Here is a 23463-nt window from a genome sequence, read left to right on the forward strand (position 1 = left end):
AGAGGGCAGAGAAGCAGTACTGGTGCTCTGCCCACCTGCTCGTGCAGAGCTGCAAGGCAGAGGAGTGAAACCCAAGCCCTAGAAATGAACAGGGAGCTCTTCTGAGCACTCCCTGCCTGTGGAAATGCCCTGCTGCCAATGCCAGGTGTGTTCAGGCCCACTACTGCACTTTTCTTCTGGAAAGAAAGAGGAGAAAATGAAAGGAGGTTGCATTTGACCATCAGTCTAAGCAAAACTCAGTGCCACAGTGAACAAGGCCTCAAACCCCACTTTCTTAGAAATAGGATTGACTAACAAGAAAATCCAGTATGGTGAGATGTTGAACAGTTCTTGCTTGTATCCCCTTGTCCACCTCCCCCATTCTCCAGGATCACAAAGGTGAGCCATGAGAAATCCTCCAAGTCCTGACACAGGACTCTTGGAATACCTTGCTCAGATCCTGGAGCTGACCTTGCTCCTTACTGTTCCCTGCAGGATTCAGGCTTGTGCAGGCTGGTTTCTTTTCTAGGTTATCTGCCAGCTTGAAAATCGTGAGGCTGATTCACAAACACATTTGTCCCTGGTGTTGCTTTTGCAACCATACAGCCTTAGATGTACACTGGGGCTTGAGTGGCCTTGCATGTGTGAAGGGAGGTGAGAAAATCAGTGTTCATGGCTGTTACATCAGACAAAGAGTTGGATCTGGACATTCTCTGGTGTGAATCAGACAAGTAAATCAAAATGGCAGCTCCTCTTGTGTTAAAAACCCCACAGCTTAATGAAATGTTGTCTTTGCAGAACAGAAGGCTTCCTATGTCTGGAGAAGTACATTAAGAGAGAGGTGATGGAGCTGAGGTGCTAAGCAGTGAACTTCTGGGACTGCTCTGCACATGAAAACACTCCATGAATCAATTACAAATGAGACTGATCTCTCATCCCTCCATCAGGAGCCTTCCTCGGTCCAAAATCTGGGCTGCTCCCTATCCTGTCTCATATGGGAGGGGATACTGATGAGCAGAAAAAAGGTATGTTTGCTTCGTATGTGGGTTTTGGATAGAGAGCACAGGTTGTGAAGGTACAGAAGGAAACACAAGAACTAACAAAGAAATGCAGGTTTCAAACCATCTCTGCCCAGCCCTGGGTGGCAGCTTTTGTTTCTGTGTTGGCTTGGAATTCGTGGTTGGTTTTGTCAGAAGATGATGGCTGTGTTGGGAATTAATATTTAGCAACCTCTGATTGACCAACTGAGGTTTTTTGGTGGGAGTTATTGGTTCTTTCAAGAAATTTTGAAAATGGACCCTCATAGAAATACAACCATATGACATTGCAGTGAGGGGCTCTTGTGCCTTGCACTTGAGCCTTGCCGAGAGAGGTCAAAAGGTGCACATTTTAAACATTACTTGGATGTTGCTGGGGTTTTCCCCGCAGACTGAGAACTCCTGCAAACACAGGCAGGAGTCGGTATGTCCAAAGATGATGATTTTTACTGGAGGCTGGGTCAGAGCCACGTCTTTGGTGATAACTGATGATAATAACGGCTCGGGCAGCAGATGCCCTGAGCCTGATTTACAGCACCATCAGCAGGCGCTGCCTTGTGCCTCTTGTGGAGGGGCTAAGGGACGACACGAGGGGAGAAAGCAGTGTTTTGTCGTGTCACGTTTGGCACGGGCCGTGAAATTCGTGAGCTCCCCCCGGGAGCGGGGGAGAGGAGCTGCCCGGGCGATGCTTCGGGCCCCGAACGTGCGAGGTGGCGCCTGAGCTGTCCGGGCCGGCAGTGCCCGCCGCCCCACTCCCTTCCCTCGGCATCCTTCCCTCTGCCCGGCATCCTTCCCTCGGTCCCGGTATCCTTCCCTCTGCCCGGCATCCTTCTCACTGTCCCAGTATCCTTCCCTCTGTCCCAGCATCCTTCCCGCTGTTCCTGCCATCCTTCCCTCGGTCCCAGTAGCCTTCCCTCTGCCCAGCATCCTTCTCTCTGTCCCAGCATCCTTCCCTCTGCCCTGGCATCCTTCCCTCTGTCCCAGCATCCTTCCCGCTGTTCCTGCATCATTCCCGCTGCCCCGGCCAGCTCCCGGCGGCTGCCGCCGCTCGGTGACAGCCCCGGGATGCCCGGCGCTCTGCTCCACCGGGCACGGCGCGGCCCCGCCCCGCGCGGGAGGCGGCCGAGGGTTGTCCTGGCTGCCCTTTGGAGCCGGGAGTGCTCCGCTCCCGCCGCCATTGCTTCTTCCTCCTGAGCGCTGTTCCCAGGCAGGGCTGCGGCTGCCGCCGGAGGTGCCGGTGGCCGGGATTTAGGGAGCGATGACAACGGTGCGCAGAGAGGCGTTCGGGCTGATGCCCCCGGAGGAGGGGGGCGGAGAGGTGGAGAAGTTCGTCCTACAGTCGGACAGCGTGAGAGTGGAGATCCTGTCTTTTGGGTGCATCATCACCACTCTGGAGACAAAAGACAGGGATGGGCAGTTTGCAGATGTTGTTCTAGGATTTGACACTTTAGAAGGTGGGTCTTAATATGTTTCTTTGGAAAAAAATTAAATTAAAAAACCACAATCAGGCAACTTAACCAGCACTTAGTGGTTTATTGCCACAGTGTGTGACCCTTTTGTAAGGCCCCAAATCATGGGTGAAGAGGTACAGTTCCTGCTGCATCTCCTGTGCTCTGTGGTGGATGTGGAACAGGGACACTGGTGGCAGTGTGCCGCTCTGTTGGGGCAGCTCTGAGTCATCCCTTCAGTGGCAGTGACAGAGGCCTTTTCTTCGAATCTGCAAAGAGTACAAGATTCCATCAGGCTGTGTTAATTGAAGACGTGCACTAATGAGCTGGAACTGCAGTTACCTATTTAGTTCTGGAGGGAAGCAGAGAGAGACACCGCTGAGTCCATGAGCACTCCTGGAGGCCACCCATCGTGTTGCAATGGATGTGTTTAACCGTGTGCTGTTTCCCTGGCCAGGTTACACGAGGAAACACCCGTTCTTTGGTGCTGTCGTGGGCCGTGTTGCCAACAGGATTGCCCACGGGAAGTTCAGCCTGGACGGGAAGGAGTATCAGCTGTTCATCAACAACGGCCCCAACAGCCTGCACGGAGGAGCCAAGGGATTTGACAAGGTGAAATTCCCAGTGTCCTGCCAGCACACAGCCTGTGGAGTTGTGGCAAGAGGCTGTGATGTCTACACCCCTGAACCCTGTAGCATTTTCTGGTGGTTACTGAGTTGAATCAGCTCAGAAAGTGCTGTCAGTGCAGAAATGGGGAAGTGAGACAATTCCTGAGAGCTGCTGGGTTGGCTCGTCTTTGCCTGAGTTTGCAGGGCTCAATTATGTCATCCTTGGATGTTGAGCAGAGGGTTTGCTGTGCATCCTCTGTGTGGCTGCAGCCCTGAGCCTCAGGAGCCCTGTTCTGACAGGTTGTTCTGGGCAAGGAGCTGCTTGTACAGAGCCTGGCTTGGGACAGAGCAGTGAGAACCCAGCCTCAGGAGCAATGGAGGCTCCCCAGGCACCAGCTGCACCACCCTGGAGTGTGTGATGGAGTTGTGTCAGTGCCCAAAGAAAGTTTCCTGGGGAACAGTGATCTTTCCATTCAGACTCATTTCCACCTGCAGCTGCACTGCTGTTACCTGCCCATAGCTCCTCCCAGAGTCAGAAGGACATGAGTTTGCAGAAACTTATCTTTGTTGCTTCCTTGTTACATCACTCCCAAGTGAGGGGAGGGCAGGGGGTTGCTGTGGGTTCAGTCACTGCATTGCCCCCTTTGTGCTGCTTCCATCCTGTGACAGCCTCCCCCAGGCTCTCACCCTGACTCACTGCACTGGGGGATTAGATCAGGCCTGCAAAATGCCCCAGGGTCCAGGAACACTGTCTCCTTCCCAGCCCTCCCGTATGACCTCCTGAGATGAAACAACCTTTTCCTGGCCCTAGGGCACTCCACTTTTCCTTTCTCCTCCCAAGAGCTGCTGCTCAAGTCAGGTATTTGTGGTACAGATGGTGAGAGCAGTGGAGGACCTCTTCTCTTGAAAGCCTTGCTGCTAACCCTGCTCCATTGCAGGGCAGGCTCAGGAGTCTGCTTTCCTGAAGCCTTGGGCTTTATTGGATCGAGTGCATTTGTAACCAGCAAGTAGCTGATCCCCCATTTCCCCCAAAGAGCATGTGAATGTGCTGGTGCAGCTGCTTTCTTGGGGTTAATGTTAGAAAAAAAGGAGTATTGGATGGCTTAGCTGTTGTACTCCCAAAGAGGACAGTTTGGTTGGTTTAAAGTTCTTTTATACACCCTGACACCTGTGGTCTGGAGCTGAAAACATGCATTTCTTTGTGACAGCACTTTCAGGCTGTCTTCTACAGGCAGGGGATGTGGTCTCTCCTGCTTCTTCACCTTGCTTGCTGAAGGCTCACCAGCTTGCTGGGGACAAGGCAGTGACATCTCCCAGCCAGAGCTTTGTGTCCTCTGGCCCACAGGGCACACTTGGACACCTGCCCAAGACCCCCTCCAGCCAGGAAACCCTCACTGTCGAGAGACAGTGAGCCCTAAGTGGTCAGCCCTAACAAAAAACACACCGTGGCATCTGGCTGTGATTATCTTGGTCATCTTCTCAGCTTTTCCTGATCTTGCAGACATCAGTGCTGTGGTCAGCATGTGGTCTGATGTAATGCATTTACAGGGCAGCACTGTGTGACCCAACTGCTGGGGGACTTTGGAAAATAACTCTTATCTTAGAAAAAAATTGTGATACCTGTATGTTTCCTGGACTTTGACAGCTTTTTCTTCAAAGAACTCAAAAAGAAATACGTATTTTAAAAACCGCAGCATCCTTGCAGCCATGGGAGCTGCAGTCTGTGCACGCTGTGCAGGAGGGCCTGCTCTGCAGCCAGGGGTATTTGGTGCCCTCGCATTCTGTGTTTGGTATAATGCTGGCTTTTGACCGTGCCCCATTTGGTGATCTTTGTGCAGAGGGATCAACTCAACAGTGTTATCTGACCTCTGTTCCTAAGTCTGTCCACTTTGATTAGACAGTAACTATTCCTTAGGGAAATGTGAAGCTCCAGAGAGCCTCTTGTTGCACATCCATCCTCTCAGCATGAGGCCCATGCCAGGGCCAAACAGGCTGCCTGGGCACCTGTGTACAGTGTGCTGGCTTGCTTCCCTTGCCAGCATGTTTGGCTCCAAGCAGAGCACTGGTGCTGGACTCTGGCAGGTGTCATTTCAGGCATTTGTAACCAGCAAGTAGCTGATCCCCCATTTCCCTATGTTACAGTCCCACAGGTTGTGAGTTTTAGCTAACAAAGTGAGAAATGGCTCTGTCTGTCTCTCTCTACAAGGCCTTTTTAGAACAAACTGTCCAATTATGAAATGACACCTAAGTTATTTTTACTTTTAACCCAATAACCAACCACCCATGGTGCACAATGTGGATTTTTCTACCCAGTTACAAAATACCACCCACACCCATGGAGAAGAAGGTGAAAAAGGACTCAGCCTCTGCCCTAAAACCTCCATCTTGCTTTATATCTATTACTATATTCTAAACCCTTCAACTCCAAGTTTTGCACCCTGTGATATCACACACTTCTATCCAAACTCCACACCCACAATCCCAGTGCTGTCACTCAATTTTGGAAGCCTTTTCCACAGGCTCAGGTCAATGCAGTGTTTGCCTGGGGGTCAGTGCCTGTGAGCACAGCAGGAATTCTCAGTGCCCAGGGTTCCAAGAGGCACCGTGTTCCCATTCCTGTCCCACTCACACCCTGCTCCTTGCAGGTTCTCTGGAGCCCCCAGGTGCTCCCCAATGGTGTCCGCTTCTTCCGGCTCAGCCCCGACGGCGAGGAAGGCTACCCTGGGGACCTGAAAGTCTGGGTCACCTACACCCTCAGTGGCAGGGAACTGGCCATCAACTATCAGGCCCAGACCAGCAAGACAACCCCCATCAGCCTGACAAACCACGCCTACTTCAACCTGAAAGGGCAGGTAAAGTGTGGGGAGATTGAGTCTGCACTGTGCAGGGGAAGAAAGCCTGGGGACCCATGGGATGGACATTGGGACCAACGTGCTGATCTGGGGACACAACATGGTTTGGGAGACACAGCATTGAGGGTTGTCTCTGTGCATTATGGGCTGCATGCAGGGACAGGACTGAATCACATGGACCTCAGCTGAAAATACACCACAGAGACATCCAGCTGAGAATGTTGACTCTCCTTTTGTGTGTCCCTGGGCAGTTTCGGTCTCTCCTGGTCCCTTGGGAAGATTATGGAGGAGGTGCAGAGCTGGCGTGCCCTAGTGGTGGTCTGCCATTTCTTAGCTGTATTCTGTTGGCATTTCTGAGAGGGTGGTGCAGTTGAGATCAGGGCCTGGCATGGCAGCACCAAAATACCCAGGTCAAAAGAAGAAACATCATGGAAAAGGGATGTGAGATAGCAGGATTGCAGACTAGCAAGGTTGCAGCAGCAGGATACAGAGGGCTCCCACACACCCATACAGAGTTTTGTCAACCGCATGGACAGTGAATTGCAGCTGTATTGTAATCTCACAGTTTGTAACTGGGCTTGGAGGAAAAGGATCTGAGAAATAAAGTGTTGCTTGGCAAAGCCATAGGATAATACAGTGCAGTCACATTTGGATGTAAGACAAAGGCTGTTAAAAGTGTTTGTGAGAGACAAGCCAGCCCCTCTGAGCAGGAGCTGTGCCCAGGCTGCTGCCCTGAGGATGGCTGTGCAGTTGTTGGTGCTCTCAGAGGTGCAGAAATACCAACACGTGCAGTGTGCAACCCAGGCATGTTCCAGAGGAACAGGAGACCTTTGGGCACAAAATTGCTGCTCAGATTAGATAGTGACCTGAAGGCTCAGCTTTGAGCCTGCTCCCCTTCCAGCCCAGCAGGTTCCCTGCCAGCATTGGTGAGGCTGTGGGGGAGGAGGAGGAGCACAGCCCCACAGCGATGCAGATGAGACAGGAGGATGGCTTGCACTTCCCGTTGCTCGCTTCCTTCCCCTTCGCCTGCTGCTTTGTGCTCAGTACCCAGCATGTTTTGGCTAGTCAGTCTGCAGAGTGGTAGTGCTCTATGAGGTGCAAGTACAGACTGATGGGCTCATGCCTGTGGAATTTACAGCTCCAAGGGGCCATGAAGGTTTTTACCTGTGCCGGTACCTTTGTCCTGTGCCCAAGGTCAAGTGGAATGAGGGCCAGGAGGTGCTCCAGGCACTACCAGTGGGGCACCATTGTGGACTGACACATCAAAACTGTGCTTAGGGCTGCTTGAGCAGTGGTTGCAACAGGAATCAGCATTTCCCATCCTGCAGGGCTCCCGGGATGTCTATGACCATGAGATCTCCATTGAAGCAGATTACTACCTGCCTGTGGACGACACCAAGATCCCTACTGGTGGGTGTGGCGCCGGGTGGAAGTGATCTTCCTGAGCAGTGTTGGTGTGTGTGGGCAGCAGCACTGCCTGCCAAGGGGGCACAGCAGCACCCAGGGGAACCCAGGCACAGCGGGGCCCTCACCTTTGGGTTCAGTCCCACTGCACCTGAGCAGGGTGGGCAGAGCCAGGTGCTGCTGACTGGATCTATCACCAGCCCCAGGGAGCAGGCAGGAGCAGCAGGAAATGGGGCCAGAGGCACATGGGATGTGATGTTATATGGGTCCATCCAGGAGACAAGCTCTCTGTGGCACGTGGAGGAGTGGATTCTCTGGTCCAGGTGGCTTCTGCTCAGCTTGGTGTGCCATGCTTGTGCACAAATAGGGGAAGAGCTTAAGGCTATACCCAACCCAGTGCCCTTCTCCCTGCTGCTTTCACCATGGAGCTGTTTCACATCTTGGCTGTGGCCAGCTTGCTACCCTTGCAGTTCCCTCTTGTGTGGGTAGTCTTAGTCCTGGAGTGAAGATAAGATTTGTGCAGTTGTTAGACAGACCCCTCATGTGCACTGCCTGCTGTGTTTTATGTAAGTTTTATGTAATTGGAATGGTTTCATTTTTTTTCAAGGTGTTTATTCTGCCCTCCATGCAAAACCCCTCTCCTTTGGGTTGGGGTGGCTGTTTTACACTGTGTTTAGTATGTCCTGGGGTTGTTTGTCCTGCTTTATCACAGGACACTGTATGCCCACAGCAGTCTTAACAAGGACAAGAGAGAAAAGAAAGTGCTGGGTTTCTACTTGTACAAACTTCCATCCGTTTTTTTGCTCCTTGTCTGTGCTTTGTCCCTGCTAAGAAGAGCAGTGTCCCCAGGGGCTGCCAGCTGTGCTGGGTGTCCCAACCCAAGCCCCTCGGGTTTGCTAGCAGGTGGCTGAGTGGCTAAGCCTGCTGTTCTCCTTGCTCAGGGGAGGTGGCTGCTGTGCAGGGCACTGGGTTCGATCTCCGGCAGCCTGTGGAGCTGGGCAAGCATTTGCACAAGTTTCACCTGGATGGCTTCGACCACAACTTCTGCCTGCATCAGGGGCAGGATCGGCGCTTTGTGGCCAGGTAGGCTGGGGCCTTGGCAGGAGTCCCACCCCTGGAGCCAGGGCGTGCCGGTTCATTCCCACATCATCCTCCAATGGCGTCTCCACAGGGTTTTTCACCCGCCCAGCGGCAGAACCATGGAGGTTCACACCACCCAGCCTGGCATCCAGTTTTACACCGGCAACAACCTGGATGGCTCCCTGAAGGGCAAAGGTGGTGCCACGTACCCCAAGCACTCGGCTTTGTGCCTGGAAACCCAGAACTGGCCCGATGCTGTTAACAAGGTGAGCTGTCCCTTCCCCTCCCACGGGTTGCCTGGGACATACCCCTGCCCCCCTCCGTGTCTCTGGGGCGCTAAAGGTGTGCTTGTCAAGGCGACATTGCAGACACCAGAAGTGAGGCAGGCACAGGTCACAGTGGCTTTAGACAGGGGTCAGCCAGTGCAGCAGGGACTGGCCCTGTGCAGCCCAGCTTCCCAAAGGTGTGGGGTCTAGAGCAGATGACTGCACTGGGGGCTTGCCACATCCTCTGAAATCTGAGTCATTCCTCACGGCCTGATTCATCCAGCGGTAGGACTCACCCACTCAGCCCGCTGGCAAGGGGTGGGCGGTTACACACTGCTGCTGGAAGTGGCTGGGGGGAGCTGTGGGAATGTGCCTTGGGAAGAACAAAGGCATGCAGCCATGATTTCTGGTCCCAGGGAATGTGCTCACAGTCACTGATGTGCTGCTGCCTCTCCCCAGCCTAACTTCCCCAATGTTCTGCTCCATCCGGGGGAGGAATACAACCACACCACGTGGCTCGTGTTCAACACTGCTTGAGGAGAAGGACTGCCCACTCCCACCACTGAGAGGGGTAAGTGCCTCCAGCAGCTGAGCCAGAAATCCTGCCAGGTGCCAAGTAGAGCTTTCCAACTGCCCTGGGTGATTCACCTATCTGGGAGCCTTTTCCCCTCCTCTGTGGTTTTCACCTGTGGTTTCTGCTGGCTTTGACTCCTGTCACCACCTCTGTTGCTGTGTGGTCTGGGTAAAGCTCTCACACTCTGTCCAGCCTCTCACCCTGTGCACTGGGTTTTGTTTTGGAGTAAAAACACTAGGGACATGCCATGTCACAGCTTCAGCTACAGCAGGGGAATATCTGGTAATATACACGTAGAACTCGTGGGAAGCCTGATGCAGCTGTGACTGTTTGTTACATCTGCTATTTCCATCAAAGTGCTCTCTCTAAGTGGTGTGCAGTGCTCATGAAGGATAGCTTTAAGGAGTGTGTTGGGATCATCCCTGCTGGCTGCCCTGGACCCTCTGGTTAAACTCCTCTGCTCTGCCTTGCTTGCTGAAGTGAAGTGGGCACATCCACTTAGTCTTGAATATACAACTGCAGGAGAAAACCCATTGTCCTAACACTGTTTGCACATGAAATTTTCAAAGCCCTGTATCAGGGAACTCTGATGAAAACTTCCATGTTTCTGAGGCTTCAGGAAAATTGGCACAAGCCAGGGGGTGACAATACCATGCTATTAGGGAGCTGATAGCCTACTCCCAAGGGAAACAGGTGGACAGTCAGGGTGCCTGGCACTTCAGCCTGATGCCACCTTTGTCACTGCTCCCCCTCTGCATCTTACAAGTGCTGGCTGTCCTTGGGAGTGGCTGTCCACACCAGCACAGCCCTGCTCAGGTTCTCACATTTGGGTTTAGAGGAAGCCCAGCCCCCCTAGAGAAACCCTGGACTCTTTTGCTCAGTCTTCCAGTCTCTCTGGGTACTGAAAAACAGGTACTAGTAGAGCTGTCGTGTCAGTCTGCAGGTTTATTGTGGAGCAGGTTCGCCTTGAGAGTACAGAAAAGAAAAGGTGATGAAATTCCAGAGCAGTGGCATAACGTGTCCCTCTCACCAGGTACACAATGCACAACCAGTAAAATATTCCAAACATGTATCACAGGCTTCAGCATTTGGGCTAAATTACTGCAGGGTAACATTTGTGACAGCCCTGCTCTCCCACCGTGGCCAGAATCCCCCTGGAACACCAGTGGCTGTGGTGAGCTCCAGCAGGATCCAGGCACAGCAAGGACCAGCATAAAGGCCAGAGGATACTGCAGCAGAAGAGCACCTTCAGGACCTGGACTGTTGACTCATCCACTGGAAAAGCTCCATGCGGTCATTATTAACAGGAAATCTGTTTTTTGAAAACCATGCATTACCCCAGGTGTAACAAAGTTCATCTTGTCACTTTACTGAAGCTATTCTGCTGTGGTTTACACAGTGGAAGCAAACTGCCATGACAGATTTCATTGGAAGGCCAAACAGGCCTGGCTTTCCATTTCAGTGCTTACTTGCTGCTGAAACTGGCCTTTATTTCTGCTAGACAGCCAATCCCATCAAAAAGAAAAGATGCTTTTCTCCCCTCTGCCTGCCAGTTTTTTGTTCACACTCCAACACTGCTGCCAGCAAGTCCCTTGCTGTGATCTGTGTTAAAGCGCTTTATCATACAGTTCCTTCATACAGAATGAGGACATTTTGACACACCTATAACATAAATAGTGACTCCTGCAGGTTGTGTATTTGCTGTAAGAAGTTGGCATCATTCAACAAAATCATCTCCAGGATATATATGGGCTGCTTTATAACCATACCAGTTTCTCTGACACAGGTTAGAACTCCTGAGGGCAACTGAGAATCTTTCATTTTAAGGATCTTCCTCAAAAAAAAGGAAAACACATCTTGAGATATTTTAAAATTTTTTTATCAATAGCCTAAGGAACTAAAAAAATGCAACAAGTAGCAATTGTCAAGTTCTTGATGATTTCTATTACCTTTAGCGGTTTCTCCAGATGTTACTTGCTTCAAAGATGTGTTTTGGAGGAAAGTTTATCCTTAGATTTTTGGGGCATCTGCTATCAACAGTCAAACACCAGAGAATGAGCTTTGCAGAATAAGCACATCAGCACATCAGAAAAAATGAATGCCCACTAAATATCAAGGAATGAAAAGGGCATATGCAAACTTCCATCCATCTGCAGACAGAGATGGATTTTAAATTCCGTTTCAAGGAGAGGAGGAACTAATCCTTTCACCAAAGATCATTCAACAGGAGATGTGAAAAGTGACTACCTTGAGAAGACACCAACTGGGATTAGTGATTCCCATTTTAGACATTTTTCATCCATGTCACATGGCACACAGCTATAATTACCCAAATGTTAACAGAAGCAGCAGGGTTACTACAGAGAAGTTTTAGTTAAAAATACACATTTTATTTCAATGTGCCAATAAAAAAGTCCCACATTTTCATATCACAGGAAGTTAATTCATACAATAAAAAGAGACCTGTGCTAGTCTATTGGTGTGACTAACTCAGAAGACCCAGATCATGCCAAATTTTAGTTGATATACTCTTCTATCTACATTCTTACATTTACAAAGACACCACAAAATCCCTTATAATAATGTAAGCAAAATAACTTTCTTCCTAAAAGATTAACTTCATAACTTTAATCCATTCTTTCAGGACTTGCACTTCGTTGAGGGCTTCCTGATGGTGAACGGCTGAAAGAAAAAGAATCCAAAATTAACATTTCAGTAGTTGCTCAGGAATCATGAACACAGGAAAAAGCAACATGAGTATACCCAGATTCAGGCTCCCTTTAAGCACTCTTTTTTAATAAAATAACCAATCACTATTGACAGAAGTTAACAGGTTGATGATCTGGAGAGAACTCTTTTTTTTTTCTTTACTGATATTTTTGAAAGGAGATCACTGTAAGGCCATCTAAAGGATATTATTTATAGTGACCTCCAAAGGGGCAAGATACTTCTTCACTGTTCTGATTACAGCAGCTTGTCAAAACCTGTCATGGTGATCACTCAGCATTTATGAGCACTTATCCCTGCCCTTGTGATTGTTTGACACTAACGTTGTAAAAATGAATTATTAAAGAATTCTAATTAGGGAAAAATGCTGCTGATTCTGTCACTACACATATTCTACACATTACTCTGTGCATACACAGAGAGAGGGAGAGAAAACTATTTACTGACTTACTGGGAAAGAAAACAATGATGTAACAGCAGTGAACATGACAGGACTGATTTTCCATTCCTGACTGCTGTGCCAGGTCACCCCACTCTACCTTCCCCAGTGTCAACACAGCCTTTAATGAGATTGAAAGCTGATTTCCTACATTTATTCTATGCTTCAAGCTCATCAGTCTCGGTGCAATAAAACTGTCAGTGAACCAAAAGCAACAGGGGAGCCGACAAGGTCAAGAGACTGCTACAAAACCGAGGATTTATCACCACATATACATACTACCATATAGAAAGCCACAACCACAACATTATTGCTGTGGAAGGGATCTCAGCAAAATACCTTTCCAGCACTTTCCTACAAGCAGCAGTCAAACTCCTGAACAGAGTTGAGTGCCGATGCTGAAGTGCCAGCTCTAGGGAGTCTATGCCATTAGCAGGGAGACCAACATACCTTCTCTTTGGAGATGGTGACCGGGACTTGGACCGGCTGTCAAAACAGAACAGCAATGCAGCTTTAATGTCAGATGTGACTTTTATGGCGATTAAAAAAACCCAGCCTCTCAGAATGTAAATTATAGGAATCTAGCCAGAAGCTCTTTCCAATGGTAGTTTTCAGATCAGCTTTTACTCTTACAGGGATTCTCCATTCATTTAGCATGGAGATGCATTTTAAGCAACTTTCTTCAACATACAAACAGAAAAACAAGGTGGAGCTTTAAGAAAAGCAACATCACCAGATTCTGTTTTATGAAAAGCATTAACAAAGCTGAAGGTCTTCATCTGATGGATAGAAAAATTTAACACAACTGAGCACAAAGGCACAGGAAATTAGTACTATGTTGGAAACTATGAAGAGTTAATGAAAACCGAGACAGGCAAGGAACACATTCCAAAGAGCTGCAGAGGAAATGTTATCATTTCTGTCATATCAGAAAGAGACTATTCCCCATGTTTGGGGCATTTTTTTCTAAAGGACCAGGCTCTGTTAATCATGCAAACCTAAATTTGAGATGCTGCTGCATGCTCTATGCGTGAGTGCTCACCTCTTAGCTGGTGAGCCAGACTTTGATCTGCCATGAGACCTCGACCTGCAAGAAAAAATACAGTTCAGCAGGGAAACTGAAAACATGCAGGTTTGGGACAGCAGGACTCACACTCAGTGGATGAGCACTGTCATGCTGAATACACACAATCCTGCAAGTTTCCATGGTTTTGCCTGTTAAGTTTCCAAAGAACTCTTTCTACGTCCAAGCTGCACATGTTGCTCTGTATTGTGGTCCCTAGCTGGTGACCAGTGTTGGCTGGTGCAGGCGACAGGAACACAGGAACAACCCAAGTCTTGCTCAGTATTTTCACAGAGCTAATCAAAAGCCATGCTCTAAACTTGCAGGTTTTATTAGACTTGAGTGACATCTGCCACTGCAGTTGCAGACAGCTCATTCCTACATGTATCTTCCCTGTAAAGGTCATCTTATTTATCCACTTGTTTCGAGGTTTTTTTTAACATTTGAACTTAACCTTTATGAAAAGAAATGTGGAAAACATCCACCTTTGAGACTGCTACACCACAGGAACACTATACTGCCTGAAAGCCTCACTGAAATTTTGAGGTCCCTCAAGGAAGTGTTCTACATTCCACATCCAAGGCTTTCCACAACAACTTCCAGATGTGTGTTGTGACACTGTCAAACCAGCAAATGTCATGTATTCATTTAGCCTGTCTCCTCATGAACCCAGAGCCTGTCTCTGGGTGCAATGCATTCCTTGGACTCTTCTGTAAAGAAATAATCTTTCAATTGCATAAGCACAATTTTCTTGCCACTTCAGTCTAGTTGTACATCTGTAACTTCCTATACCTCAGTCACTTAATCCATACTTACAAGGGAAAGTGTCACACAATAGACTAGAAATGTCACTGCAAGTATCCTTTACCCCGCAGAACACCAGCCTGGTACCAGAAAGAGGAAACAATGGTGGTAAAATCAAGATGTTTTCCTCTTAGGGAGTCTGCTGACTGTAGCTGTTTCCTGCTTGTCACTGACAGTGAACAGTGATAAGCCATGATTAAGTCATGATGGAACAACCAGTACTAAGATTTAACATGGTTTAGCCACGGGTGTACCCAGTCACAGAAAGGCATTGCTCTACTGCCTTGGGCAACCTTCTTCTCTCTTTACCAGCTTCTGGACCACTTGTGTGAGTTTCTGATCTTAATTAAACCATCCTTAAAATTCCTATCATTGCTTGCTGTCCGTCCTCAGAAAATGCCACTTTCAGCTGCTCCCTTTGGCTGAAGCTATCCTGTGTCTTCCTGTGTTTCTTCATGGTTGACTGTTCCTTGTTTCAAAGAGCAGCCATTAAAACCAGCACAGCAGGCACAGGGATAGGCCAGGCCATAGGCAATACCATATCCAGAGGAGAATTTCCATTTGCTCTTGTTCTTGTCAAAGAGGCCCAGTGAGCCCTGCTGCCAGGACGAGGCTCTGGAAAGCACAGGCTGCTTACTATCAAGTAAAGTTTAAGGGAATAAGTAGCATCCTGTAGTCCTTTGAAATCTGCTACTCGTGACACATTTATTGGTACAAAATAATTCTGACAGGTGGTTGTCTCAAATCAAAATCAGTTCCTGCAGATTGACACTGATGTTCAACAGAGCTGGATTTGCAGCTTAACACTCAGAACATCAGCAGCCCTTCAAGATTTGCCTGGCTGCAGACAATAAAGAATTAACACACTACTTTGGAAAGGAATCCTACTTTCTCTGAAAAATAATGGAAGAACTCACAATCTTGTGTGTGCTACACAAAGGAAAAAGAAACTTTTGAGATTCATTCTACATTTGTTAGCTGTTAATGCAACCTGATCATCACAAGTATTTGTGATGCCTATGGGGACCTAGATGTTAGTAGTGTGCAAAAGGACAAAAAGAGGAAGAACAATCTTCTGCACTGCTTTTTAGTGGAGGAAAAACACATCTTTTCCTGGGAAAAAAAAACTTAACTGTTGTTAGAGAGCTAATGAGACTTTTCAGCAACTTCTACCAACTATCTATAGCCACATACCTGCTTCGGGGCCACGTAACAGATCTGGATCTAGATCTGGATCTTGATCTAGACCTGAAATTAAAAAAGGGAGGTAAATTAGAAAGAAGTAAACAAAAGCAGAATTGATGACAATTACAGAACTATAAATATATTTCTATAGGAGAATTTAACTGCCCTACATGATCGTAGACCTACATGACCATTAAACATTTCAGACAAAGAAATTCAATCATGGGAGATGCCAGTTTCTCAAAGTAAGATCTCAGCATGCCAGTGAATTTAACTAGAATTATCACAAACTTTTTAAAGCTGACTTCAAGAGATCAGCATCTTTTAAAATCTGCTACCCAATACCATTTGGAATCTTAATTAAAAACGGAAAACACCAACAACAGTAAATGATGCAGCCTTTTAAAAACCAGCACTAATTACCTCGATCTCTTCAAGGAACCCGAGCGGGAGCGGCGGGGAGACACAGACCTAGACCTACGAGGAGACACAGACCTGGACCTGCGGTAGGAGGCTGACCTGGACCTGCAGAGATGGCAATTCCAAGAGTTGTTCAAGGGTTGCTTTTTCTGGGAAAAAGCCGTAACAGGAATAAAAGCCAAACTCAAACACACCTCCTGCCACGGCTGCGACTGCGTGACCGCGAGTACCTCCGTCCTCGGGACCTGGAGCGGGACCTCGACCGGGACCTGGGGTGAGGTTAGAAACAACAGGTATCAGCAGACAGCTGCAGCAACCAGCATCACTGAGGCCCTGCTGAAGTCAAAACTTTTTTTTTTCAGACAACTAAAGAACTAGCATCTGTCAGTTGGAAAAATGTCTGGGCCTACTTGTCTTGAGCATTTTTACTACCTAGAAAAATGTTAAAGCTGAATTACATTGCAGAATTACATTAGAATAGAAAACACTGTAATGCGTATTTAAAATAAACCTTGCAAGTTTGCAGGTCGACCCTCTTTGGCCCAAGGTCTAGCAGATCTAGACGATCTAGAAGTATCTATAGGCGAGCGCTGCATCTAGGTAGGAGTTCTCTTCAATCTAACGACGATCAAACTGACAGCCCAATGAGCCAGGGTGAGGCTTGATTGACGCAAGAAGATTTTTCTAGGTGGGAATGTGGTCAATCTGGTGTTCCTCTTTCTAAACCGGAGGGGGGCCCCAATTGAAAGCCAAATTTACTGTTACGGCGGTCACCGTCTCAAATTTTCTGCCCTTAAAGAATAAGGTGAAGCTACGTGTAGATGGCTCGAGGGGATCTGGCCTCTTATGCTGATCACCTCAAGGTCTAGGAGGATCTTAAGTGTCGGATTTGCAAGGCGCCTCAGCATGAAATCTTAAGGCTCGTGACATTCTGAATCAAGGCGACTGACTCAAACGAAGAAACCTGAAAGGTTTTGACCAGGTTGATTATTAAGATATTAACATTTGATAGAAATAGCAACAAATTGTAATATACACCTATACAATTAATCTAGCGTTACAGTTTAAAGAAAACTGGTGTAACATTGTGTTCTTTGCTAACAAGAACTACACAAAAGCGAGCTGGCGAAGCAAGGCACCGCCCCGGCCCCGCACGTACCTGCTCCTCCTCCGCCGGCTATAGCGGTGACAGTCATAGGCATAGTGGCCTTTCTCACCACACTCGTAACATCTGTCGTTGGGGTCGAAGGGGCGCCGGGCAGGGGGCCGGTCGTAGCGGGAGCGGCGCGGCATCCCTGTGGATACTTCCACTCGGACCCTGGAGCCGCAGATCACCCTGCAATGAGTCCATGAAGGCTCTGGGTTAAACCCTGCACTCTGCGACAGAACTACAGAAGCACAGGGCACAGGAAAGAACCCCCGATTCTCTCTCCGTAGCCTCGGCGAACACGCGAAAGGGACACGTACTTCCCGTCAAGTCCGCGGACAGCATCTTCAGCATCCCGGGGGTCTTCGAACTCCACGAAGGCGAACCCCGGCGGGTTTCTGGCGATCCACACGGTTCTCAGCGGGCCGTAGTAGCTGAAGGCTCTCTCCAGCTCGCCCTTGCCGGCGCCCGTGCCCAGGTTGCCCACGTACACCTTGGTCTCTGCGGGAGCGGAGCGGGGCTCAGCGCGGCGCCGGGCGCGGGCTCAGCCCCGTCCCGCCCTCCCCCGGCCGCCGCCATCTTGTCCGCGCGGCCCCTTCCCGCCTTCCCCGCGAGCGCCGCGCGCCCGGCCGCGCGCCCTCCCCCACGGCCGCTGACGCAAAATGGCGGCGGCGACAACGGCCGCAGCCGCCGCATCGCCTTCCTCCCCTCTCCGCCGGCGCCCGCCGGCCGCCCACCTCCCCACGGTAATCGCCTCTCTCTCAGACCCGTCTCGCCTTCCCGCCTGCGCAGCCGCCCGCCGCCCGAGGCCCCCGGGAGCTCTCACCGCCTCCATAGCGGCCGTAACGCGACATCCCGACGGCTCCGCCGCCCGCGCGCACGCGCCGCCGCACGCGCCTGCCCCCTGGGCCGCTCCCCCGCCTCCCCCCACACCGAGCCCAGCCCGCATGCGCGCGGGGCGGGCCCCTCAGCGGGAACCGGGGCCGGGCGGGGAACCGGGGAATGAGTGTCGGCGGGAGACGCTTTCCCTGAGAAAGAGGACTCCTGGTCCTGCTGCTGGTGCTGCGGGTGGTCGATCGCCTGCCCGATGGAAGTGAAGCCTGCAGGGCCTTTTTGTCTTGGCATCTCCTGAGTGGGAGCAATCCTTGGACGCGTCCAGTATTGGAGGTGATATTCCCATCAGCTGGTGCGTAGCTGCCTCTGGAGTGCAGGCCAGTGCTTGTTCTTAGAGTGAAAATAGATTTGCTATCCCTGCTTTCCGATAAACGAGCTGTGACTGAAAGAAAGCAGTAGCTGAATGCAGTGGCACAAGCCATTAATACGCAATCCTTGTAGTACTGGAGAGGCTGAATTGAGACTCCCAAAAAGAAAGAAAGAAAAGAAGTTAATTGCCCCTCTAAACCCGCAAAGTCTGACTATCTCATTTTATACCCTTTATAATTTTCTTTGTGTTAGCACTCACAAAACCATTGCATGGTGGCTTTCAGAAATTACTCACTGATCACCGAGTTAATGACTTGTTTGGTTCATCCATGGGAAGCTCTGCGTGAATGCTGCTGAGATAGAGCAGTTGTGGGCTGGGGGTGGTGTCGGAATCAAGTTTCTCACCTTCACGGCGGCACGGGAAAGCTCGCTAAAAGCAGCTCAACAACCAGGGAGAAAAAAAAATACCTTATTTTTATATAGCAGATGCACAGAGCGTGCATCTAACCCTGGTAAACCACACGGACGAGGCACGGCTTGGCGTGTGGAAGCTGCAATCGCTAGCAGGAGCATCCCAGGAGCAAACCGAGCTGCAGAGGGGCAGAAGGCAGCGGGATTGAATTGCCGCACTCTCGGCTCCTTGTTTGGCCACCTGGCCTGATGCGTGCGAACCTGTGTGTCACGAATGTGCCCTCCGCAGCTGTAACACTCCGTATTTGGGCACCCCGTGCCGGGGAAGGCGGCAGGTAGCGGCGGTGCAGCGCCCAGGGGCCCTCGGCGGAACGGGAACCGGGGCCGGGAAAGAGGGATGGGAACCGGGGCTCCTGCCCCCGCCGAGCTGGGCTGTGCAGGCTCTCCCTGCCGGGAAAGCGTTCCCGGGGAACAAAGCGCCCTCCAGCCCTTGGTGCTCCCTGAGCCGCGCTGCACCCAGCGCTCCGCGGCCCCGCCCGCCGGGATGGGAATGCTGCACACGGGGAAAAGGGTGAACAGCACCTGCTGGTGCTCCAGCCTGGGGGAGAGGAGAGCAGAGAAGAGAGCACAAAACAAAGGCGCTGGACTTTTCCCTCCAAGGCTTTGTGAGAAAGCAGAGCAATAGATGGAGCGTTGAATGCAACGGGAAAGCGTAAGGGTACCAGAACAGTAGGGTTTGAGGCTTTACTGTGTGCCTTTAAAAACAAGCGGTCTCCGTGGGGAATTACAGAAGTGCAGCTTCATGCAAACCACTTGTGTGAATGTCTGCTTAAAAAAAAAAAAAAAAAAAAAAAGAGAAAAAGGCAAATTTTGCTTAAGACAAATCTTTACATGGAGGCAAACCCAGTTCTGACAGGAAGAGCAAAGCAAAAAGATCGACTACACCTGCTGACTGATCTGGTTGTTTTCTAGGTCCTGGGTGTAGGAAATATGAATGACTGGCAGAGAAAAAGCCCTCTAGACTGGGAAACGTACGTGAACAAATTGGTGAAAGTTGTTGCAGTTGAGAAACGTGAATATGAAGGATGGGTTTTAACAGTTGACCCAGTTTCTGCCACGTAAGTACCAAAGCTTTTATTTCTGTAAAATTAATAAAAAGCAAGATTTAGGAGGTGAAAAGATCCCAGGGCCGAAGCAAACTTATTTGGAGCAAAAATGGCACGTTATCTTCTTAAGCTGCAGCTTCTGCTGTTGGCTGCAGCTTTCTTATCTTCTGGTTTCTGCTTCCTGTGCACCTCATCCGTGGCTGAGCATGGGAAACTGAAAAGTCCTTGATTTAGAATAAGCACTGCTTAGCAACAACCAAAATACCAGTGGGCTAGGAAAGCTATTCTCTCTGTAAATTCAGTTATTCTCACTCAGCACTGTGCCAGCTTCTAGGAAAATTGCTAAGAAAATCAACTCTACCAGCATGTGTTCAAGGTGAAAGTTCACAGCTTGCAGCCAAGGCTTCAGCAAGCCCAGCTTACTCGTGCTAAGCAAGTAAAGCTAAGTGAACAGCATATTAAGTCACACAGTATTATAATTCCAAGTGATTTCAAACTTACATATTAAACTATACTATTACCTCTCCGCCATCCATGTGTTAAGGATTGCTTTTAATAATATACCAAACCCTGCTTTATGAAGAGTGCAGGAGTGTTTTCAGTGTTTTAGGCGTTGAAATCCTTAGCCTTTGTCCAGAGTTGTTGCACTGGTGCCTGCCTTTCCCCTCTAGCCAGACACCCAAGAAGGTGTAGAGGCCTCTTTGGAGAGCAGGCAGGGAAAATCAGGGGCACTGGATGGGAAATGGTGCCACATCTCTGGTAGCCCAACTGAATAACTTGAAAACAAGGTTTGAAAGGCAGAATGCACCAGGGAATGGGTAGAAATTTGCCTCCTTGCTGCCAGAACTCTTTCATGCCTTATTGGATGCAGGCTTGTCCCACATGAACACGGGATGGAGGCTGAAAACTAAAACACTGAGCTTCTGATGTGTTTCAGAAGAATTGGTTGTTGCTTCAGCTCTGGAGTAGCTCCAATAATCTCCGAAGTTTCTGATCATTTTGATAAGAAAGGTGCAAACAGCTGTGAATGATTCTGGTGATGGTCCAGGCTGAAATGCTGAAGTCACTGGACACCATCCCAAAAAGCCATTACTTCCACTAACGGTGGCAATAATGGGCTAGTGAAGTGCTGGCATCAAGTTCTGGAATTTTGCTTCCCACAAGAGCAAGAAAATGGCTTCTGATGCTCTTTGTTGATGTATGAGAGAGAGGTCCTAGAAATATAACCAGCTGCCTTCCCACTTGCATTTTAGGACTTTTGGGAGGCAAGTGCCCTTGGGAAAAGAGCAGGCTTCTACATTGTGAGCCTTCTGTAGTGTATTCCTGTTGTATTTTCATTTCACAAACTGGCAACAGTCATTCAAAAAAATTCTTTTAGCAATGTTTAATAAATATTACTTTTTTTCATTAAAAGGTTCTGGTGTTTCAATCTTCAAAGTGATGTGTGTATGAAGGTATCACTGTTTCTGAATGTTGAAATGTTGTAGGTTCTTCAGCACACAAGGGAAAGCTGCACAAAAATATTGAGATTTCCAGATTTGACTTTATTTTTTTGAAGTAAAGGGTACATTAATGTTCTTCATAGTGTCTAGAGTAGTTTAAAATTCATGACCAGCAATGGCCTGCAGAGCCCCACAATTTTAGTGTTTTAAGGGTATAGCAGCATGCTTTTCAAAGGAAGATGCTGGGTGCTGGATATTGCTTAAGTACCTGGATTAGGCAGATGCTAATGAGCTCTTATCTCCAAAACCTTAGACGCTTTTTGTTAAGAACGGGAATTTACACAATCTCCTTTCCTTGACAGCATTGTCCTCGCAACATTCCCAGAGCAGGAGAAAGGGTCCCTGTCGTTCGTCATGGGCCACGCGGTGCAGAAGGTGGAAATCCTGCGGGAAGGGGACGGCGACACGAAGCAGCGCCTCGCTTGCATCTTGGCGCCGCAGGAGAGCCACGCCTACAGCCCCGAGGAGCTGGAGGAGAGGAAGAACGCCTTGAAGACGTGGCTGGAGACAAACCACATCCCCGTGGGCGAGCAGGGGGAGCTGGGCAGGACGCTGAGCGTGGCGGGGGTGCTGAGCATCGAGCCCCCGTACGGCCCCGAGCAGTGCAGCAGCGCCAACGAGATCATCCTGGCCCGTGTGCAAGGCCTGGTGCAGGGCTTCCTCCAGCAGCAGCGCCGCTGAGGCCCTGCCCAGGGAGCCGCCTGTCCGCAGGAGCTCTCCTGGGCACCAGTGTTCGCTGTCTGCAGAAATGCGGCCTTTTGGCTTCTCTTGATTTCTTTAGTGCAGCAGCACCCATGAGATCATCCTGTCCCACCTGCAGGGCTTGCTGCAGGGATACCTCGACCCACAGAGGCCCTGCAGATGGAACCTTCTTTCTCTAGGAACTCTCCTGTTTTAGGGACTCTCCTGGGCATCAATATTCACTATTTGCAGAAATGCTGCAATTTCTGCAATTGCAGAAATGTTTTAGGTACTTCTGTCTTGATTTGGTTTTTGTATGTAAAGGAAGGGATAACACAAGAAGTATAAATTCAAAGCACAAGCATTTTTTCATGTCCTGTTTTTATTAGATGCAGACTGTTTGGATAGTGCTGATGTATCAAACTGATTTATCAATGCAACTTGCCAGTTTAGAATTTTTTTATCAGTATAGTAAAAGATTATATGTATAATACATTTAAACTGTTTTCCCTTTAAAACTAGTTTACGTATCTAGTGCTGAAGGGCATGCTTATTTGGTCTGCTTACCACATTCTTCTCTTTTTTTTTTCTTTTTTCTTCCTTTCTTTTTTTTTTTTTTTTTTTTTTTTTTTTTTCTTAGAAGGAGAATTATGACACCTGGACTTCCAAACCAAATTTTAAAAGATTTTCACAATGCTGTTTTGTTGTTTGTTTTCGTAGCTGTTTTTTTGTTTGTTTGTTTTTCCCTCTGCTCTTCTCCTGGTTTAGAACATAAATTACAATGTATGTCGGAGTTTGTATAATTTTTAGGGAAGGTTAGCAGGCAGATTGCAGGTTTTAAAACTATTACCTATGTTTGCTGTTTTAGAGCAGCAGTGCTTGGAAAACCAGCGTTCTGCAAAAGGAAAATTTGTTACAATTCATGGTTTGTTTCTTAATGTTCTGTTTCTAGTTTATGCCAACACACAATACAGGAATCATTATGTGATTATTCCTGAGATGATTAATGCAGTGAGGAACATTTGGAGCCCTCATTAATCTCAGTGTATTTGTTTTGCCTTATTATAAGATAAGCACATTATTGTGCACAAATGCAGATGGAAAGTCTGCCTAACCCTTGTTCCTGAAAGACTCTTCTCATTCCTGCTGGGATTTACCTAAAATTACGTTGCATCTGTCATGTTTGTGTTGATTTTTTTCTTAAAAAATGTCTATTGTACATCCATTCCTGTGTGTCTCACTGGAAAGGCTGGGAGATGCCAAAACACAGGAGCCCCCTTTTGCATGTCAGATGTGAGGGGATAAAGCAGGGCCTGAACTCCCAAGGCTGCTTGGGCAGGATCCGAGGTGTAGCCATCACAAGAGCCTTGGAGCACTTTGGGAATGCCTTGTTCTAAGGAAGGCACCACTCCTGCCATGGAACACGGGCCATGGCGTCACCTCCTTCACCCTCAGCGCGGGCAGGAGCCGTGAGGGGTAACGCACGAGGGGTGCAAAACGCCAACAAGCGGCTCCGTACTCGTCTGG

General features: G+C 48.9%; 3 protein-coding genes across 7 annotated transcripts; 2 read left to right on the forward strand and 1 right to left on the reverse strand.

Moving 5' to 3' along the window:
* Window positions 1-2134: 2134 nt before the first annotated feature.
* Window positions 2135-16677, forward strand: GALM (galactose mutarotase). Of its 2 annotated transcripts, none has more exons than XM_066316675.1 (8): window positions 2135-2470; window positions 2922-3076; window positions 5718-5924; window positions 7253-7334; window positions 8270-8411; window positions 8500-8674; window positions 9134-9245; window positions 15905-16677. In XM_066316675.1, exons 1-7 carry the CDS (start codon window positions 2275-2277, stop codon window positions 9209-9211), a joined length of 1035 nt encoding a protein of 344 aa, XP_066172772.1. In that variant the 5' UTR covers window positions 2135-2274; the 3' UTR covers window positions 9212-9245; window positions 15905-16677. The 2 variants fall into 2 exon arrangements, with proteins under 2 accessions (XP_066172772.1, XP_066172770.1); XM_066316673.1 differs by lacking the exon at window positions 15905-16677 and adding an exon at window positions 11893-12078.
* LOC136359758 (serine/arginine-rich splicing factor 7) lies at window positions 11617-17961 on the reverse strand. The gene is made up of 9 exons (XM_066316676.1): window positions 17860-17961; window positions 17354-17534; window positions 17046-17222; window positions 16081-16155; window positions 15890-15991; window positions 15476-15529; window positions 13457-13501; window positions 12865-12900; window positions 11617-11930 (listed from the first exon to the last, which is right to left on the reverse strand). Exons 1-9 carry the CDS (start codon window positions 17885-17887, stop codon window positions 11876-11878), a joined length of 753 nt encoding a protein of 250 aa, XP_066172773.1. The 5' UTR covers window positions 17888-17961; the 3' UTR covers window positions 11617-11875.
* Window positions 17696-23161, forward strand: GEMIN6 (gem nuclear organelle associated protein 6). Of its 4 annotated transcripts, none has more exons than XM_066316679.1 (3): window positions 17696-17779; window positions 19620-19765; window positions 21558-23161. In XM_066316679.1, exons 1-3 carry the CDS (start codon window positions 17696-17698, stop codon window positions 21934-21936), a joined length of 609 nt encoding a protein of 202 aa, XP_066172776.1. In that variant the 3' UTR covers window positions 21937-23161. The 4 variants fall into 4 exon arrangements, with proteins under 4 accessions (XP_066172776.1, XP_066172779.1, XP_066172778.1 ...); XM_066316682.1 differs by lacking the exon at window positions 17696-17779 and adding an exon at window positions 18072-18200; XM_066316681.1 differs by lacking the exon at window positions 17696-17779 and adding an exon at window positions 18081-18219.
* Window positions 23162-23463: the final 302 nt, after the last annotated feature.

This window comes from Sylvia atricapilla, chromosome 3, assembly GCF_009819655.1.
Source record: "Sylvia atricapilla isolate bSylAtr1 chromosome 3, bSylAtr1.pri, whole genome shotgun sequence".
Lineage (NCBI taxonomy): Eukaryota > Metazoa > Chordata > Aves > Passeriformes > Sylviidae > Sylvia > Sylvia atricapilla.

Excerpts from the sequence above, each read along its gene's own strand:
- GEMIN6 (XM_066316679.1), top strand. The coding sequence starts at position 17,696 with ATGGCGGCGGCGACAACGGCCGCAGCCGCCGCATCGCCTTCCTCCCCT. Across the intron at positions 17,780-19,619 it reads CGGCCGCCCACCTCCCCACG|GTCCTGGGTGTAGGAAATAT; the intron begins GTAATCGCCTCT and ends GTTGTTTTCTAG. Across the intron at positions 19,766-21,557 it reads GTTGACCCAGTTTCTGCCAC|CATTGTCCTCGCAACATTCC; the intron begins GTAAGTACCAAA and ends TTTCCTTGACAG.
- GALM (XM_066316675.1), top strand. The coding sequence starts at position 2,275 with ATGACAACGGTGCGCAGAGAGGCGTTCGGGCTGATGCCCCCGGAGGAG. Across the intron at positions 7,335-8,269 it reads CGACACCAAGATCCCTACTG|GGGAGGTGGCTGCTGTGCAG; the intron begins GTGGGTGTGGCG and ends CTCCTTGCTCAG. Across the intron at positions 8,412-8,499 it reads GATCGGCGCTTTGTGGCCAG|GGTTTTTCACCCGCCCAGCG; the intron begins GTAGGCTGGGGC and ends GCGTCTCCACAG.
- LOC136359758 (XM_066316676.1), bottom strand. The coding sequence starts at position 17,887 with ATGTCGCGTTACGGCCGCTATGGAGGCG. Across the intron at positions 16,156-17,045 it reads AGCCGGCGGAGGAGGAGCAG|GTCCCGGTCGAGGTCCCGCT; the intron begins GTACGTGCGGGG and ends ACCTCACCCCAG. Across the intron at positions 11,931-12,864 it reads TCACCATCTCCAAAGAGAAG|CCGTTCACCATCAGGAAGCC; the intron begins GTATGTTGGTCT and ends TTTTTCTTTCAG.